The sequence below is a fragment of the Chanos chanos genome, chromosome 13 (genome assembly GCF_902362185.1).
Source record: "Chanos chanos chromosome 13, fChaCha1.1, whole genome shotgun sequence".
NCBI classification, from domain to species: Eukaryota; Metazoa; Chordata; class Actinopteri; order Gonorynchiformes; family Chanidae; genus Chanos; species Chanos chanos.
The window spans coordinates 20624533-20639543 of record NC_044507.1 but is presented as its reverse complement, the minus strand read 5'-3'; the positions used below and the strand labels follow the sequence as shown (position 1 = coordinate 20639543).

The window sequence follows — 15011 nt, the reverse complement described above, 5'->3', positions numbered from 1 at the left end:
TGCAGGGAGGTGTCTGTTAGGGGATGGAGTGCAGGGAGGTGTCTGTGAGGGGATGGAGTGCAGGGAGGTGTCTGTGAGGGGATGGAGTGCAGGGAGGTGTCTGTGAGGGGATGGAGTGCAGGGAGGTGTCTGTTAGGGGATGGAGTGCAGGGAGGTGTCTGTGAGGGGATGGAGTGCAGGGAGGTGTCTGTGAGGGGATGGAGTGCAGGGAGGTGTCTGTGAGGGGATGGAGTGCAGGGAGGTGTCTGTGAGGGGATGGAGTGCAGGGAGGTGTCTGTGAGGGGATGGAGTGCAGGGAGGTGTCTGTGAGGGGATGGAGTGCAGGGAGGTGTCTGTGAGGGGATGGAGTACAGGGAGGTGTCTGTGAGGGGATGGAGTGCAGGGAGGTGTCTGTGAGGGGATGGAGTGCAGGGAGGTGTCTGTGAGGGGATGGAGTGCAGGGAGGTGTCTGTGAGGGGATGGAGTGCAGGGAGGTGTCTTTCGGGGAGACAGATGGGAGAATATTTGTGAATATATATGTAGATAATGTTTCACTGTCAGACTGATATAGATCAATATTAAATTACATTTTGTTCGAATAGCAAAGTGCAGCTGTCAGATACCATGGTCAAACAGGATAATCTCAGTGTGATATTATGTATTATTCAGTTTATCATACTTAATTTATATATTCAGACTCAAAACTGTTTCAAAGTAATAAAACAGATACAATCCATTACTAAAAAACTAAAGTTTTTTATCTTTGGAGAAAGGCATATTATTGTACAATTGTATATGACTAATATGACAGGTCTTGACCACTTGTAAATTTCTTTTGTACCTAAAACAAAACTCTAAATGTTAGAAAACTGGTGAACGCAGCTAGTTCTTTTAAATCACTCATACGGGCCATTTAGGGATGAATTTGTCGGTATGAGCGGTTCTTGCATTAGGCCCTTAGAGTTTCGGATCTAGATACAGGGAAAGATCCAGAATGACTCATTTACCAAGGGCTGATCGCGGAGCCGTATCTTGCTCCACAACACAGCACGCCTGTCAGAGTGGAGCTGGGTTTTGTTTTCATGTTTGCTCTTTTTCATGTGCCCAGTCCATTTTCCTCTTAGACCTACGCTGGGCTCCAAGAGTTGGTTTATGTTGGAGGCGAGAGAATAAGCCCCGTGTGCCAGGCAATGATAAAAGCAACTCCATCTGAAATATGACGGCAACGTGCAATATTAATGTCTGTGATAGTAGTCTTCAAGAGTTTGGGCACACTGGAAGCTACCTTTGAAAGTTTGTCTCCGATTCTTCAGAATCTCTCACAAACAACTGGGCTGGTATTCTCTAAAAAAACTCCTATGGAGCCGGCTGTGAAAAAAAAACAGCCTTTGATAGTTTTGTATTCTTTGTGTTGGGGTCTTATGGAGTGAAGGAAGAGCAGCTGGAAATCGAGCGTAAACCTGGTCCTGTATCCTGCGGAGTGTGTGTTCAATAATAAATAAATCATGCTTTTGGTTCTAATTTCCCTCTCTGGACTCTTTGCGTGACAGCAGTCAGGGGCGGGATTAATTAACGTGAGCTCTGCATTAGTCAGGTGTCCCGTAACAGCCCTGGTCGATTCCAGGAATATTGGCAGTTTCTGGAGAAAATGGAATTATTATTGAGAACCCTGAGACTGTCCCATCCTTCTTAAGATAAAGAGACAAGAGTCAAGGAGACGGAGGAAAAGGTCGCCCCTCATCAATTTCCCTTTCACATGTGTATTCTGAGCAAGCTCAGAACAGGCCTTGCAAATTTTTTTCCCCCTTGTGAGTTTAATTGTTCTTCTAGTTTTGGCGGGATTGGAACATTCAAGGTGAAGGGAAATGCCATTAAAGTCAAAAAGCTTAAGTGATCCTAATGTTATCTTCAATTCAGGACCACCGGTTAACTGGTTTTGGCTCTATAAATGGGAGCCAGAACGAGACAAATGTATATATACTCAACTATGAAAATATTTTAGCTAATTACAAAATCCTAGATTGCTTTGTTCCTTTAAGTTCCTGTTTTTTCCCCTTCAGTCTGAAATGTCCTTGCCTTAGAATTGCTCACACACACACACACACACACACACAAAAACAGTGGTGTCATTCATATCTACAATCTATGTTAATAAATGTGAGGCCCTCAAACAGGCGGGGATAACAGATGTGTTATTTGCTGCTTTCCAGCGCATGATGTTGGACATGCCTGAACGCGGTTCTAATGATGGTCATTACTCACCTCTCTCAGACGCTGGGGCCAGATCGATGAAGCTCCTGCACTTCTCACCTGAGAGGACACAAGGCAACCACTGTGTTAGCATCTGTGCTTTAGCAACACAGCCAACACATATCACAGAGTGGGGATCAGACAGTGCACTCACACAGGGACGCACTTGTGATTCAGAAACTGTTTGCAAAGTGAGGATGACTTACGATTCAAACAGTGTTCGCAAAGTAGGAATCGGATGCTGTTTCATTCAAAAAAGACTGTCTGAATGATAAGGTAGCTTTTCAATAAAATAAAAAAAACCCTCAAAGTGAAGTGAACCTGAGGGGACATCAGTTATCAGTCTAGAACATTTTTTTTTCCTTTGTTCAGCTGAGACCTCTGTGTGCGTGTGTGTGTGTGTGTGTGTGTGTGTGTGTGTGTGAGACCCAGGCGTGTCAATCCTCCAAATGGTGCATCACCTCTCAGAGGAGAGTCTGTGTAACTGAAGGCATTTTAACACCGCAAACACTGATGTTTTTTCTCATGGATTTTATTTGGTAGTCAGTCAAACTAAAGCCCTGATGGTGGCTGAAATAAAGAGGAGGGATCCAAACGGTCTACATGGGGATCATATTTGTTCTGTGAATATTTTTCCATCCGAATAAGAGTTTTAATTAAATTTTAGAGGATAAGTCACACAGGACTGGAGTTTTCTTCATCATTTTTCTTCCTTTGATGCTTTAATTGAAAAGTTGGTCCTTAGAGAAGAGCTTCAACACAAGGCTGTGAACAGCAGTGCAGAGGTCAAGCAAAATATCAAAATATTTGCTATGGCACCAGTGTTCAGTCACTGATAAATGTTTGTCCAACCTTAAACCAAACAGATCACCAGTATTCATGGGTGCTTGCTATCAAACGAAAGCCTTTAGCTTGTGCCAGTGTTCCAGCCTCAAAACAGTTACAAGATTCAAGCTGCAGACAGCTTTGAACATGAAACTTTTCACTGGATGAACCTGTAACATATAGACAAACAGAATTTGACTGAAAAGTCACAGCACATCAGTGGTTACTTACTGCAATTTAACACAAGTTTTTTTCATAACCAGTCTAAATTCAGTGGTCTTTTCTTCCCTCTGTTTCAATCCAACATTAAGTAATAGTTTCCACCAACTGGAGGAGAGAGAGAGTTCTGAGCTCAAGCTGAGAGGTCCTGAGAAGTTTTCGTGGAAAGAGCAGAGAGGTAGTTGCACTCACTGCGGCATGCCTTGCTCGTTTTTATTTATTTATTTATTTATTTTACGGCTCTGATTTAATCTTACTTACATTACAGCCAGAGATGACACCGTGGACACAACACTCACATAACTCTACACTTGTCAGAGCTGGCCAGGCCTTCATTTAGAGATCTGACTCCAGCCAGATCCAGCGTGATTTAACACAGCATACTGTCGAAACTAAAGGCTCTTACTCAATTGAATTTTCTTTTTTTTTTTTTTTTTTTGTTATGTTTTACCGTGTTTCATTGACAGTGCAGACCGGTCATATTCATAAACTGAGAATGAGGAAATTATTATAAGACTTTTGAAAATACATTAGATCAAGGAGAACCAACGGATCCTTATGGAAGGCTATGCACGTTTTTCCAAAGTGTCTCACAAAGTGAAATTACAGCTATAATGTGAGGAGAGCGTGATGTGCACTGTCCAGGTGGTAAATGAGATTACACCATCAAATTTAAATCACTGTTGATACTAACATAAGTATACTGAATTATACTGTTCACACACACAAACATGGTCAGCAAAGCAAACACAGAAAATTACATTTAAAAAATTGAGTATTCAGGTTACATTTTTTCATTTCTTTTCTCATTAAACGTCCCATGAGCTCTGGCGTTTAATGGAGATCATTCCGCTTAGGTGAATTTAATCCCTACGTTTTGAAGATAAGTTGCCCCTCTCTCTCTCTCTCTCTCTCTCTTTTAATGAGTCTTGTTCATTCTCCTTAACTCACCTCTAAAGAAGTGCTGCAAATACACAATGTAAAAAAAAAAAGAAAAGAAAGAAACAGATTTTTATGTCAGCAATGCGATACTCTCTTCACAACACACTGTGCTTTGTATGATCAAAACATTTACTTTAAACTCTGGTGAGCTTTTCTCAATCCATTTTAATTCTGCATGTAGGTGTGTGTCTATATGAGAGAGGGAGGAGAGAAGAGAAAAGGAAAGAAAGAGAGAGAGAGAGAGAGAGAGAGAGAGAGAGACTTTAATTTGATTAGATGCCTTCAAATGTAGATGTTCATAATTAAGGATTTGATTATTCATACATGCACTTATGCAGGTGATTATGCAGGTAATCACATCAATGGTAACAGCTTTTCTGTAAAGCTTGATATGTTATATCAAACAATTTGGGGAAAACGCATATAAATTCTCACATATAAACTCTTTCCCTGAAACTATTATTTCCTCGATAATTAAATTTGTTTACATTTGTATAGAAATTAGTTTTAAATGATTTACATAACTTCACTGTTGAACATTATCACACATCCAGCGTACTCAGAGGAAGGCATTCAAAATGAAGAGCTTAAATCTGGTGTCGCAGAATGAGTGGAAACCGGCTATCTGTGTGAATCAATATCCCCCATTTACTGCGATTCAGTGGTAAAATGTTAAAGCGTCCGTTTTCGACGGGGCTGGACGCGGCGTCGCCGCCACGATGACACACACAGGTCGGGAGTCATTATGAAATGAAAAGCTCTAATTATCTCCATGCAATTTACTGCCATACTTCCTCACATTTCCCAAATTAATAAAGATCTTTGGGCCTGTGACTGAGGCCCTGATGCATCTAATCTGGCCTCTCAGGCCGGCAGGGGCTAATTGCCTCTGTAATGAGACTGAGTGATTTCTCAGTCATTAGCTCACTGATACTGATTTGATGTGTGAAGACTTTGATAAAAGGTAAGAGGTCTCACAAGCAGTAATTACAGTTACTACAAGTTTTTTTTTTTTTCTTTTCACCGGTGTCATCACGAGATGTGACCTTCTGTCTTTTTCTTTTTGAACATTATTGAAACTCTTAAGGCATTTAAATTTTAAATCAAGTGACCGTGGCAGCCATGTCATCACCTTCATGATAACTACCATCCACAACATGTTTACGGTGTCAGATGATAATTAAATATTTCCAAACGAAACTTTACCAAACTTAGGCTCCATAGTTTATGAGACACTATTAAAAAAAAGTCCATGAAGCGGAAAAAGGTTACATTTCCATTATATACATTTGTTTGGCAGAAACCAAAGTCCCTTATGTGCTGAATGCATCCAACATGTGCATTGCTAAACTGATATGAGATAACACACAATCCTGATCAATAGGTGCTGTGGTTACAGCTGCCATTGTCACAACTTTGAGTCTGATCTGATCTCTTAAAAAGGGAGGGGGCTTTATGAATTTCCATTACTCCTCTGATACAGACTTCTGTGTAACTTTAGACACTAAACTTTAGTTTAGAAAAACCTCAAAAACTGATGTCATTTTCCGAGAGTAAAAAACTGCAACGTTTGAAAGCATTTAGGCTACTTTATTTACTCTTAACAAGTCCCCTTTGGCAGGACACTCATGTAAGCTACATCAAGTTATGGAATATCATACGATTTTCCTCAGTGGAACACAACAGTATGATGCTTGCAGTGGTAGTCTTAACCTGTTTAATCATTAAATACTATAAATTACTATCGTTGTTATAAATGGTTAGACACTGCTGCTCTGTAACTTCATTGTCAGAGTCACATTGTCAGCTGTGGTTACAGATTCAAGCTGACTGCTGTAGTTTCCAAAATCTTACACAATCAAATCTTGTTCTAACCCTGGATTTGTAAGTACTAAAACCCCCCGCTCTTTTTCTAACACTGACAAGCAAACTACACTCAAGGGTTGTTTTTTGGGGGTTTTTTCACATTCGGTTTGAACGGCTGGGTTGAGTGAAATCTGCATGTTATGGTAGAAAATGTGTATAAATGTCAGTGAGGAATAAATCCAGTATAGCAGGCCACAAAACTTCATAAACGTGTGTGTGAGCATGAATTTATCGATCTATGCTGAGGTGTGTAAAATTTTTAAGGTTGTTTAAGGGATGTAACCCGCTTCTAAAAAAAAAAACTCACAACCTACACTTGTCATCAATGAGATCTCTCTCCTTCTCGCTGTCTGTCTGTCTAGTTCTCTCTGTGTGTCTGCCTACTTCTCCCTCTCTCTCTCTTTACATTTCTCTCTGCCTCTTTCTCTCTCTGTCTTCCTGTCTCTCTGTCTGGTTCTCTCTCTCTCTCTCTCTCTCTTTCCTTACCCTGGTTGTGGTAATATTGCTGAATAGCTTAATACCCAGTTGCAACTGTGAGTACATTGCTGAGTCAGGTAATGGTCCATCGACCTCCAAAGGCCAAGCACATATTGTCTGTTTTTGAAAAACTTTAAATGTAGACTCTGAGGTTCATAATGCTCTGCGGGCCTTTCGATTAACGAGCCCAAACTAACTGTGGTAAAATATTTGACAACACGGCTGCCCCCAAGTGTTGCGTTTTAGAATCGCAAATGTTGTAGAATAAGACTCGGAGAACACGGATGCTAATTATGTACTGAAATCATCTCCAAATAAAATTCATAAACCTACATGGTATGTTGGCCTCTTGGCTAAGTTTCACAGGCTGACAAATCACAGCGCGGGTAAACGGAACTAGCGCCCTAAGACTTAAAGCTTCAAAAGCCACAGGTCTTCGTGTGTCCGGGAAACTGGGATAACAACATTAATGATGATACAAGTTTTGTTCCTCTATGTGCACAGAGAAGGGGGAAAGAGCAACATATCCTCCATTTTGATACAATCACCTCCATTTTCAACCTGGCATGCTAAACACCATTTTATATTTAAAACAGTTGTGTTTTCTTGGGGGGGGGGGGGGGGGGGGGAGAGATTGGATCACACCGAGGAGGATGAATCTCCGTTCGAAAATTCCAAAAGAACAGCCGCAGGCCAAATGTCAGGCGCGATACAACTTGGCTCAGATTTTCCCTGACTACATGAATTATTTATTAATAACTAATTGTTTGATATTCTGGCTGATATTGTTACTGTGGCATAAAGTATAAGGAAAGAAATATCATTGTGGGTGATGTTTTCATTGCCTGTCCATCATTATGCCGTCTTTATATCTTTTAAACGAAAATTTTCCCCCTCAGCAGACAATAACAGAGTAGAGAAAAGAATGGTTGGTTACATTTTATTTATGATGAATTATTAATGTTTTCATAATCGCTTCTAAGACCAGAGTCTTATATATTTACTTTTACATTGACTTCTTGTGGACCCCGAGGCGATTATAATGTCAGCTAAAATGAACAGAGTCTGCAGCAGGTACTCTTTCTCCTGTCTTCCCTACAGCAGAGGCTAACAGGGTAGCCCTGGTGCTACATATGAAAACATCAGTTTGAAATGGCCTTTGTCGTTCCCCAGTGGACAGAAAGTTCAGTTGATTCAACTGGTAAGGTCTATTCAGTATAGAACCAAAGTCCTTGGTCAAGAAAACTGGTTGCTATTTAAAAGGATTCATTCAGGAGGGCAATCAGTGTCAGCTCCTGATACTTAACAAGCGTTCTTGAGGAGTTGCACGTCTTCCTATAGAAGCTCAGAGCGCATGTCCAGCAAGCTTAAAACAGTAAACACACACTGTGCGTGGACATTAAGAGACCTAACGTTTACATTAAGGTACTGTTTCAAACTTCCTATTTGAGCATCTAGTACGTCCACCTGTTGAGGTAGACAACCCCACGGCGCTCATGTTCGCCACATGAAAAGTTCTGTGAGCGTGAAAAATAATAAGACATCGCATATTAATAAGGGAGAAGCAATATGTAAATTCCGTTTGGAGTCGATGTCAACCAGTTTTGAACTTCGTGTAATCTATTAGGTTTACTCGTTGTGTTATAGTGTTATATATGATAGTAAAATAGTTTATACTTGTCCGTCAAAGTATCACCATAAAATAACCCTACGACTGCACTGATTAAACACGTCGCGCATTACGGGGTCCAGTTAAAAACCTTTAAGACACTGCTAAATGAAGTTCCCTCATTTGGCGAGACTAATAAGGTGCTCAGTCATTTTAATTTCAGCTGCCAGTACAGATCTTGTCGATATTAAGATTTTTTTTAAATAATGCCCGAGAGGAAGCCAGCATCCACCGCCTCCTAATTAAGGTAAACGTCTCACCTCCACCATGGATGTTCTCCTCACACGAGTACCAGATGCCCGTGTGAAAATGTCTGAAGAGAAACCTGTCGTCTCCCGTTTCCCAGCTGTAGTGAACTTTATTCGGGTCCGTTTCGTTCACCCCATAGTCAATGCAATTATGTCGTCTTTCTTTACTGCAGTTAGGTTTGGGAACCCTCTGGGTGCCCTCGCACCAGTACGTTGTGATGAAAGCCGTCGTAGAAAATAAAAGAGCTAATAAATTCAAACCTACTGATAACAGAGCACGGCATTTTCGAGTGGTCTTCATTATCCTGCAGGAAGTGTTGCAAAGACTTAAACAAGTTCATGAAAACAGAGCGAAAATCTTACTCCGGGAAAAAAAGAACGATGAGAGTAACTGCCGGAGAAAGCGCAGTCGTCGCGCTCACCTCCCTTTCCGACCTCCAATGAAATATCAGATTGCCAGGTTAGATCTCAAGGGATAAGGAAATGAGCGTCACTCCTCTGATAAAGGCGCACGGATGTAGACCTTCTGTAGTGTACGCAAAAGCGTGACCCGCACCGAGATAGGATTCCAAGAAGAACATTCTCTGAGTCATCTTGAGTGGTTTTACCCACAGTCGTCACAGTTGCTCTCTCTCTCTCTCTCTCCCTCTCTCTCTCTCTCTCTCTCTCTCTCTCTCTCTCTCTCCATCCCTCCCATACACATACCGTGCACTATCAAATTCCTGTGGTGAAGTGACGAGCTTGGGGTATCATCATGAATATCTCAAAATGTTAAGATTATTATTATTATTATTATTATTATTATTATTATTATTATGTACTTCATAAATGTAGAAATTAAAATTAAATATACCTTTATTTCCACAATTTTGGGGCTAAAAATACAGACCAATTGTCCTTGGCTGTAATGCTTGTGAAGACAAAGCTGTTTTTCATTACCTAAACTACAGGCTCTTGTCTTAGCCAGTCCTCCCACTGTGTGAATTCATCACATCACGTTTTATGGTTCCTTCTCAGATCAATATTACACTCAGAATATTAGCTGCAGCACGCTAAAAGGTAAGACACGCCACCCGCTAAGAAAATGGAACCAGTTTCGGTGAATGCGCTACATTGGTGTCCCTTTTGTGCAATAACAACGAGATCTGATTTGACATTGTTACACCAATTGAAGCACAGAGCCTGTCAATCTTCAGACAAATCTGCCATGACTATATATGCCACTTCTCACTTGCTCACCTTCACGCTCAAACCCGTGGTGGGCTAGTCCCTAACACATGCTGCTGACTGATACAGAGAACAGAGAACCCCTACATGATACTGACACTTCTGGTCAGTGCCCTGCCAATGCAATTTGGGGGGTGAGGCGTGGGGGGTGGTGGGGGGTGGTGGGGGGGGGGGGGTGGTATAGTGTGCTGAAAGTCAATCACCACGTCAGCAGCAGCCAGAACCCCTCAGTGTCTCGGTCATTTTCATTTCGTCCATTAAGAAAGAGACAGAGTCCAGCTGGTGGCTAATGTGGTCCACACCATCATGGTGCTCCAGCGAGCCATGTGAATGTCCTAGCAACATGCGGTCTACAGATTAAAAAAAAACAAAAAAAAGTATATGCCCTTCAGTCATAACAAGCTCACAGTGTAAAGAAATGACTATGGAGAAGGTATGTCTTGCCTTAAGTCTAACTAAATTCACATATTTACTAATTTAGAATCAGTGGCAGTGGTTTATTTAATTTTTGATTCGGAATGTGAAGAGAAATGTCAGCTTCCATAAACAAATGGACAGAAGTTACAGCGGTTGTTTTGCATAGATATAACATCATGGAGATCACTTTTGACAAGTTTATGAAAGAAAAAAAGACAGAGGCAGAGATAAGCAGGAGGAGGAGCACAGTGCTGTCTGAACACTTTCAAAAAGTAAATATTAATCTTGATGTCTGCATAAATCTTGTCATTTTTCCTCTGCTGCAGTCTTCATTTCAACGGAGGATCCAGACACCAGGCAGAGTGAGGGAGGCACCACTCACAGTTTGCATGGCCAGTAGCAACTAACTATGCATATAACACATTCATCAAGCTGAGCCTGACTATCCTTGAGTCTCCGTCTCAAGGCAAAGTGAGGCAGAATGGCCACATACATCTGGTGACGGGGAAAAAAACAAAGGAGCCAATTCTTGATAAGATGAGGCAAATTGAACTCAACTCAGTGACACGCTGACAGGTGGCAATGTCACCGTTATGGTTGTCACTTTGAGTAAAGTGTTCAGTCATGACCACACTCACACACACGCACATGCACACGCATACGCGCACACACACACTCACACACATACAGACACACACGCACACACACCCCTGCATAAACACTCACTCGCACGTCTACACACCCACACACAAATACACAAATGCACAGCAGCAGAGAGAGATGCACTGAATGCCTGGCTAAATGGTGTCTGATTCTGTGACTCAGTCTTTTCGTGACTGTTTATGCCTCTTGTCAAATAGGTGTGACCTTTTCTACAAACCCGCCGTGGCTAGTTTCTTAATCTGATCAGTGCCTCCTGTGTCAGCCTAAAATATGTCTTCCATCAACATGTCCATCCATCCATTCATGCTCTACTCTTTCTCTGAGGTTAATATTCCCACAAACCATATCATGTTGCTGGAAATATTATGTAAGAAACCTCCATATAGGCAGCAGCTATCCCACACACGCCCCCTGCCCCCGCCCTCCCCGCATCCAGATTGGAACATAACAGAAAATGAAATGCGCTTCACTGTGAAAGTAATCTAAGAATCAATTCCACGGTCAGCAGTCATTTTGTAGACGCAATTTCCATCGAAGGTGGAAGGCAGAGTCTGGGGAAGTCTGTTATTTTGAGTAGTTAATGACATTTATGCAAATTGGCATGTGACGGATTTACGACAATGGGTGATAAACAGAGCTAGCCAGAGTTGGCTAGCCACTGTGCTATCATTACAGTAGTCACCAGCTCAAAACTCTATATTAACTACACACACACACACACACACACACGCTCCATCAACTATTGCAGTGGCAACACTATACAGCAGCATAGAAATTATGTTATGAATATTCATTGCCATGTTCAAGCAAGAAATGAGTGGGCAAATGACAGAAGTTTTTTTTGTTTTTTTTTAATACTAACAAATGGTGTGTAAGTTCTGAGAGCGTCCTTAAGGAATCAGTGCATTGCATTGTATTGTTTGTTGATCATACAGCAGCGTCGGTTAAAGAGGGAAATGAGTTTCGCTATTTCACGGAACTCAGGTTTTAAATGGAGCTTCGTTTAACTTTGCTAACAACATCAGATCAATCTAAACTCAGGCTTATGTGTGTGTATATATATATATATATATATATATATATATATATATATATATATATATACACATATACACATACATATACACATGCATACATACATACATATATATATATATATATATATATATATATATATATATATATATATATATATATATATATATATATATACACATACACACACACACACACACATATATACATACACACACACACACACACACACACACACACACACATATATATATATATATATATATATTTATATATATATATTTTTTTTTTTTCCCCCCCTTCTCCGGGCTCTCGGTTTTGTCCATAACTAAATGCAGATAGAGAACATGATGGTTCTGACTCAGCTGGGAACTGAAAGTCCATTCGTCTGTATATCTGTGTTATCTGAGGCCCCGCCAGAGCAGGAGTTAGCGCGTTATAAGTTTTGCACGTGGGGGAATTGAGGGGGAAAAGAACTCGCTCTGATGTGAATGCTGATGGTGATCGTTCTTTAGCCGGAGCCAAACGCGTTGCTACTGGACTATGGCCAGTGTTTGAGAGCAAAGGCTTGGCCAAACCTCCAAAGCCCCGCTGCACGGTGCGGCTAATCCGCCCTGAGAACAGCTGTTGACTTGTCTCCTCTCATAACCTCCACTGAGGGAAAAGCCAAAGGTGCTGACAGCTGTTTGTGTGTCAGTCTCTCACTTCCACAGATATCTGCGTTTTCAAGCCCCAAATAAAGCTGCCTACGTCGGGCCTTGCTCGCCGACGTCATGCTCTCCTGCTTGACTCAGGCTGGCACCACTTTATCTCATGTGATTAGTGTAGTAAGTAGATATTTCCAGTGTTTGAGAAACTTTTTGGATCAAAAACAGCAGTGTTTTCTTTTTTTTTCTTTTCTGATCGACTGCCGGCATGTCGGAAGGGGTAATGTAATAGCATTAGAAAATCTGTGAATTGAAATGGAGTTGGGTTCAGTGGGTGTGACACACTATGCATTGTTTAGGTTCGTGAGTTACCACACGCACACGCTAGCAATTTTCCGGACTCTGTCATACGGCCCGTCTTTGCTCTGTGGGAGTGTCCAGCCGCGCGGCATTGATTCCAGTGTATTATAATCACATTTCACATAATGAGGTCCTTAGTGGCTTCTTTAGATGAATAAGTGTTGCGGTTCGTTCCTTGCCAGTGCTACACTTTGAATACACCTGTCAAACGTGCCTCGCTTTGCCGTGATGAAATGTTAATGATCCCTTCCCAGTATTAGATTCTGTTAAGAGGAGTTTTCTCTGAGGCGACTCTCTCCTAGATCCCTCTCCGTCTGCCCTCTCTCTTTTCCTCTGCTCTCTCTCTCTCTCTCCCTCTCTCTCTCTCTCTCTCTCTCTCTCCTCTCTGCTCTCTCTCTCTGTCTCTCTCTCTCCTCTCTGCTCTCTCTCTCTCTCTCTCTCTCTCTCTCTCTCTCCTCTCTGCTCTCTCTCTCTCTCTCTCTCTCTCTCCTCTCTGCTCTCTCTCTCTCTCTCTCCTCTCTCTGCTCTCTGCTCTCCTCAGACTCTCTCAGACTCTGTAAGTCCCTGTGTCAGACGTGCCGTAACAGAATGACCTGCCAGGCTCTGCTGTTTGCTCCTGAAATAGGAGGAAGCAGAGCACAGCAAACAAATGCGCGGTGGCGGCATCTGTCAGAGGCGGCGGACAGTGAGAGTAGAGCTCCCGTAAATCTGGAGCGTCTCCATGACCACGCAAACAAGGCTATTGCCACTCTGGGCCCTGTAGATTGATGTCAACACTTGAAGGGTTTTTTTTGTTGTTGTCGTTGTTGTTGTTGTTGTTGTTAAAGGTGGAGAAGAGGCGGCCTGATGGAGGTGGGGATGGTTTACGGACTGGCACTGCCGCCCGGCTTCTGCCGGTCCTCCCTGTCCGGCTTCATTGCCGTGTCGATTTACCTGGAGAGCACCGGGAACATTGCCTGTCAATTGTCGCATGCATGTAAAATTGGTACAGGCGCCTAAAAACACTTGCATGAAAGACATGAGCATTATAGGATTTTGGACAGGCAATGCTTCAATGAGCTCTTGTACAAGATCTTCGAACCATCTGTTTTTGTTTTTTTGTTGTTGTTGTTTTGGGGTTTTTTTCAGTCTTAAGTTTAAGTGGCTTGGGGGGACCTTGTTATTCACCAAAAAAGTGTGAAACAAAAAATATTTAAAGCAGTTGACAGATATTCCCAGAGAGATGGATGTCTCCAATTATTCCAAAATTTGACTTTATAATGAAAGTGTCTGGGATATCAATCCAGATCTCACCCTGGAATAATGTATCAGATCCTTTTTTTTTTCTCCCCCAAAGCTTCCAGGCCTAGATGAGAGACCATTCTGTGTGGCTTTCACTTGCTTCACTAACCCATGTTTTATTCATTCATTGTCAGTTTCTTTGAGATTGTGTTCGCCCACTCCACTGTTGATCTGAATTTCATGTCGGCGTTTTATTTCCAAGCCGCGCAGGCATGGCTGAATTGTATTTTAAGAGTCAGGCTACGGCTTCATTTTTTATAAAGGTGATGCCTTTATGATGTGAAACTAACCTCATACAAATCCCCTCTTTGTTTGTCTGTTTGTTTGTTTGTTTGTTTGTTTGTTTGTATTTGTTTATTCGACTCATTGATTGATTCTCTGTTGTGCTCTTATATGGTCAAAGACATAGCCCCTCTTCTCGCTGAGACTGAAAGCCTACCTGTCAATTCCAATGATGGTTTTCTCCCGTCTGGCTGAGGCTTTTGGAACAGAAATCTTCACAAACCGTCAGATGCCTGTCCTGAGAGCGGAGTCATTCTCTGAAACCAGACTGAGGAGAGAGAGAGAGAAAGAGACAGAGAGTGGAAGAGAGTGGAAAAAGCCTGATGGATGGCTGTTATGCACATCTTGACACAATCTGGTCCAACTGCCCTCGCGTGCCTGTGTCCCTGCATCGTTGTCTGTCCTGAACTAAGCTGTAGGAGAGAGGGAAATATGACACACCAAAAGCACAGTGAAGGATCAATATTTAATCTTTAATGTGTCTCTCTCCCTAGAAACCTTGTGATTCAAGTCTTTGTTTACGATATATTACCCTCTTAAAACAAAAAAATAGCGCTTGTTCCACACGGATGTAAAACCGCCTCAGAAACACAAATCAGCAGCGTTTTTTTTTTTTGTTTTTTT

The 15011-nt window shown here is 41.8% G+C and overlaps 1 protein-coding gene across 1 annotated transcript in view; it reads right to left on the bottom strand.

Moving 5' to 3' along the window:
- The window catches only part of gsg1l (gsg1-like), a 16181-nt gene extending 7405 nt beyond the window's left edge, over positions 1-8776 (bottom strand). The window contains exons 1-2 of the mRNA XM_030790443.1: positions 8488-8776; positions 2242-2289 (exon numbers count right to left, since the gene is read on the bottom strand). Coding sequence (XP_030646303.1) covers positions 2242-2289; positions 8488-8776 — 337 coding nt within the window. The remainder of the gene's footprint in view (positions 1-2241; positions 2290-8487) is intronic.
- Between the last annotated feature and the right edge of the window lie 6235 nt (positions 8777-15011).